Source organism: Neofelis nebulosa, chromosome 13 (assembly GCF_028018385.1).
Source record: "Neofelis nebulosa isolate mNeoNeb1 chromosome 13, mNeoNeb1.pri, whole genome shotgun sequence".
NCBI lineage: Eukaryota > Metazoa > Chordata > Mammalia > Carnivora > Felidae > Neofelis > Neofelis nebulosa.
The window spans coordinates 3,909,031-3,913,834 of NC_080794.1; the positions used below are offsets into that span (position 1 = coordinate 3,909,031).

The 4,804-nt window shown below is 43.3% G+C and overlaps 1 protein-coding gene across 1 annotated transcript; it reads left to right on the plus strand.

The window, feature by feature from the left end:
• Positions 1 to 1,409: 1,409 nt before the first annotated feature.
• MAP10 (microtubule associated protein 10) lies at positions 1,410 to 4,405 on the plus strand. Its single transcript, XM_058696161.1, has one exon. The coding sequence runs from the start codon at positions 1,449 to 1,451 to the stop codon at positions 4,155 to 4,157; it is 2,709 nt and encodes a 902-aa protein (XP_058552144.1). The 5' UTR covers positions 1,410 to 1,448; the 3' UTR covers positions 4,158 to 4,405.
• The last annotated feature ends 399 nt before the right edge of the window (positions 4,406 to 4,804 follow it).

The following is a 4,804-nucleotide window of genomic DNA, read 5'->3' on the forward strand; positions in this document are numbered from 1 at the left end:
GCTTCACAATGTTCTTCTGAGCTTTGATGTAATGTAACTATAAATTATAAAGCTGTCTAAAATTAAACATGATGTCTGGCAGGAACCGCAAACTCTACAATCCTCCAAACCCAAAGTAATTTTTAAAAATATATATATCAATTCAGGGCGCCTGGGTGGCTCAGTCGGTTGAGCGTCCGACTTCAGCTCAGGATGTGATCTCATGTGGTTCATGAGTTCGAACCTGGGTCGGGCTCTCTGCTGTCAGCACAGAGCCCAGCTTTGCTTTGGATCCTCCATCCCCCTCCCCTGCTTGTGCACACCCTCTCTCTCGCTCTCTCAAAAATAAATAAACATTAAATATACATATATGTATATATATATCAAATCTATGCCTCATTTTTTTCTCCTTCAGTAGCAAAAAAAAAAAAAAAAAAAAAAATTCACCCATAACTTCTCTCCCTTAGTCACCAAATTCTGCTATCACAAATGACTCGTCTGTCACCTCTTTCTCCTCTAAACTGACCCTGACCAATTTCAGGCCATCATTCTCCCTCATCTGAACCAGTGAGAAAGCCTCCCAATAGACTGCTGTGAATTCAATTTATTAGTAGAATCCATCCTTTGTATTTGTATTTCTGTATTTCTAAACACTGCTATGAGCACACTTATTCATCCAAAACAACTTGTACAGACTACAGTTCAAATTCCTTACTCTGTCATTCAAGGCTCCCTGTGTTATCAGCCTTGGTTCCAATCTGGCTGGCTAATTTGCTGAGGTTAGAAGTACCTCTCCTTGAAAACCTGGGGTAGTTATAAGATCTTTCCCCTTCCCCCAACTGTGTGTGTGTGTGTGTGTGTGTGTGTGTGTGTGTGTATTTGTTTTTAAATGGAATCATTAACATCAATTTCACACATGGTGATTGCTCAAATGGAAATGTGATCACAGCCCCTTTGTGTTTCAGTGCTACCATAATTCACCCAAACAGAGGCTCCCAGGCCGCTTCAGAGCAGTGTCATCATCTTTGGGGTGGATCAGCAGCCAGAGAAGGCAGACCTTGGAAAGTACACTGGCTTTCATTAGCCCTGGGGTCTGGAAAGGGAGTCCTGACTTACTTTCAATTTTCCTCATATAGACTTGACCCTGCTTCAAAATTGCATGAGATCTGCAGGGATAAAAACGTGACCAAAACAACAACAAAAAATAAGTCTGGTGTTTTGCTGTTTTTTGTTGTTGTTGTTGTTGTTGTTGTTTTTGCCATCATGTGATCATGCCTCGGGATTACAAGAAATTGTGTAAACACAAGCCTGGAAAGGAAAATACATTGAGCGGCGAAAATTCCCACAGCAGCTGTAGCCTTAGGCCAGCCGGGGCGCCCCCTTAAGTCTCGCGAGAGAGCAGAGACAGGCGCTGTGGTCTCCCGGTCTCTCGCGAGACCCAAGCTTCAGCGTCTCCAGGGGCAACAGCAATGGCTGTCCCCTCGTCCGAGCGGCTTTTCTCGCTGGAGCTGCTCGTAGATTGGGTGCGTCTTGAAGCCGGGCTGCTGCCGCCGCCGCCGCGGTCCGTGGTCGAGGTGGAGGAGGAGCAAGAGGAAGACGAGGAGGAGGCGTCGCCACCACGGCCGTCGCGCGACCTGTGCCCCGCAGTGGCCTTCCGCCTGCTGGACTTCCCCACCCTGCTGGTTTACCCTCCTGACGGCCCCGGCGCCCCAGCCCCGGAACCCCGGCCTGGCCTGGTCAGCTTCGGTCGCGGCAAGTCCTGTCTCTTCCGCCTGCACCCCGTTACCCTGCACCGCCTGCTCCTTCGGACACCGCTTTACACCTTGCTGCTGCAGCTGCCCCCTGGGCGCCCGACTCCTGCCCCGCGACTCCTGGGTGCCTGTAGCATCTCGCTGGCCGCCGCCGCCCACAAGGTCCTGGGGCAGGCCGCCTCCGGCTGCTCCCAGGGTCATCGAGGAAGTTTCCCTCTGCATAACCAAGTCGGGGAGCGGATTGGGGACATTGCCCTGGGCTACCGCTTCACTGACTTGGGAAGCCGCTTGTTGGGCCATCTTGAGCGGCCAGTCGCTACCGCAGGAGGTGGGGTGGAGCGTGTAGAGGTCAGTTCCCAGACCCCACAGGAACCACAGCAGCCAGACTCAGAGCCAAGACCAAGAGATGCTGATAAGTCCCTTGTGAGTTTAAAAATCCCGAAGGCACAGAAGGATTTGAAGGAAATAGCTTTCCATAGTAAGACCAACTGTAGTAACACGGTTTCTGTGGAGCATGGCAAAACCAGCTCTGTTTGTTCAAATTCTAGTGGGGTGAGAAGCGTTAGCCCCCCATGGCAGGGAGTCACAGAGTTGGACATTGAAGCCAACATATTTTGCCCTCCTCCTCTGTATTACACTCATTTGACCCAAGAAAAGATGCCTCCTGTACAGGGTACAATCACCATTAAACCTCAAATAAATGCCCCTGAGGAATTGGATGGTATTTCTCTGGGGGGAAATCACGTAACTGTCCCAGCACATACTGATTCTCTGAAACATGCTGATTCTGGGACACATGAGAGTCCTCCAAAGCTCATAAATCCTCCGCATGTTCAGGAGAAAGGAGCAAGTGATCAAACTGCGTATCACGGGCAAACTGAACAAAGTAGAATTAACACAATAAGGCAGCTGCCTTTGTTAAACGCTTTGTTGGTTGAGTTGTCCTTGTTATATAACCAACCTGTGGCAAGCCCCCCTCAAATACATCCTCACTTAGCCTGGTTATATAGAACTGAGGGTAAGAAGTCACCAGAGTCTTCTGCCAAATGCACATGTAAATCTGAATCTAAGAAGGGTAAGCTTTCTGTGGGGGAAAATGACAAGTCAGTGAATCTTCAGTATAAAAAGAACCAAGGTGGAAATCTCAAAAAAGAGAAATATTTTGAAAAGAACAGTGGAAACCCCCCCAAAAGAGTTCCAAGGGGGAGGCTGCTTTATGGTTTAACAAATACACTTAAACTACGTTTAAAGCAAACAAACCCTGATATGTTGTTAGTGCATGAAAAAAGAGAACAGTATAGAAAAATGCAAGCACAGATGTTGGGTGCAAAACTCAGATTTCCATCATCCAAAGTTAAAGTATTCAGCTTTGCGGAACAACCTCAGAAGCCACATCAACTGCCTAAAGATAGGTGTTCGAAATCAGATGCATCTTTTGCTGAAAACAGTGATACCTCAAAGCAAATCAGTGGTGGTTTTGATGATCCTCGCACAGGTAAAGAAACTAAGCTGAAATGTGCAACTGAAAAAACAGAGTGTGGTGAACATAGAACAAATCATGGTTTATTGGAAGAAATTATATGTCCTTCAGATTCCATTGTCCCAGAAAGGTTTCCTCATGCAAGTATTTTGGAAGGAGAAATGGAAAGGAAAATCCAAAGTCCGTGTCTTTCCCAACAGGTTGCAGTTGCTGACAGAATTGTAGTAGATAAAGAAATAGACGATAAGCATGTCAAAGTCAGCGATGATGACATTCTTACTGATGATATGAGTGAAAAACCAAGTGGGAGAAGTTGCTCTGAAAGCATCTCAGAATTAAAGTATTCAGATGACTTCACCAGTCCTTGCTTTTCCGAAGATTTCTATACCACCGAGGATACTAGCAGAATTTTACAAGCTTGTGATAGCCGTTTAGCAGCAGAAAATCCAAAACATAATCAATACACAGGTAAGTCTAGTGAAACAAGACTGTCCATAAGAAAAAACAGCAGCGAAAAGAGTTCTATTCTTAGCCCACCTTTTTCAGCTGGCTCACCAGTACGCTCACATAAAGGATCTCATAGTTCAAGGATTCCAGATAAAAGTTTGGAGGAAGATTCTAGTATCTCTACCAGTGATTTGTCTGTATCACATTGGACTGAGGAAAAAGGAAACCAGGTAGATCGAAACAGTGTGCATAATTCTAAAGTTACTAAACTTAAAACAAAAATCGGTTGCAAGTCTTCAGAAAAAAGCCAGTCACCTCGGACATCTCAAGTGAGTTCTTATCTGCCATCTAATTTATCAGAACTAGAACTTAATGTCCTGGATAGCAGCACACCAGATCACTTTGAAGAAGATGATGACGTTGGTTCACTAAATATTTCCAAGCAATGCAAAGATATTTGCGAATTAGTGATAAATAAACTTCCAGGATATACAATGTGAAAATATGTGCTTTTAAAAGACATTTCATTTTTTAGAACCTATGTGTACTGTTAGTGAAACAATTTTTAATAATTCTGTACATTATTTTAGTACATAATTTATGTGAATAATTCTTTTTAAGAATTATAAATGTTATTTTGATGTCTAGATGGTTTCTATTTAACCATATTAATCATGAAATCACCTTACAACCTAGGTAAGATTTAAGTTGTTTAATCTTGTAAGAATAAAAGTATCTTTCTAAACTATCTCTCAAAGTATTCATCTGAAGGTATCAGTCATCCTAAAGCCAACTTCAGGTACACCATTAAAAAAAAGACTAGTTAAAAAGGGTATAATTTTCATAGGAATAAGTTTTAATGAGAATAAGTCATTTAACAAATATAGAAGAACTTACTGTGTGAGATGAAGAAAAGTACAAAAATATTTAAGATATACCCCTGCAGGTAGAGTGTACTGTTTTTATGTAGATATGAATTCTTTAGGGAAATCTGGGATACATACACATCCCATATCCCCAGTAGGTGAAGTCCTTTTTATATACTGTCATAGTACTTGCTTATTTATTTATTTATTTATTTATTTATACATTTATTTATTTTTGATAGAGACAGAGCACAAGTGGGGGAGGGGCAGAGAGAGAAGGA

Excerpts from the sequence above, each read along its gene's own strand:
- MAP10 (XM_058696161.1), top strand. The coding sequence starts at position 1,449 with ATGGCTGTCCCCTCGTCCGAGCGGCTTTTCTCGCTGGAGCTGCTCGTA.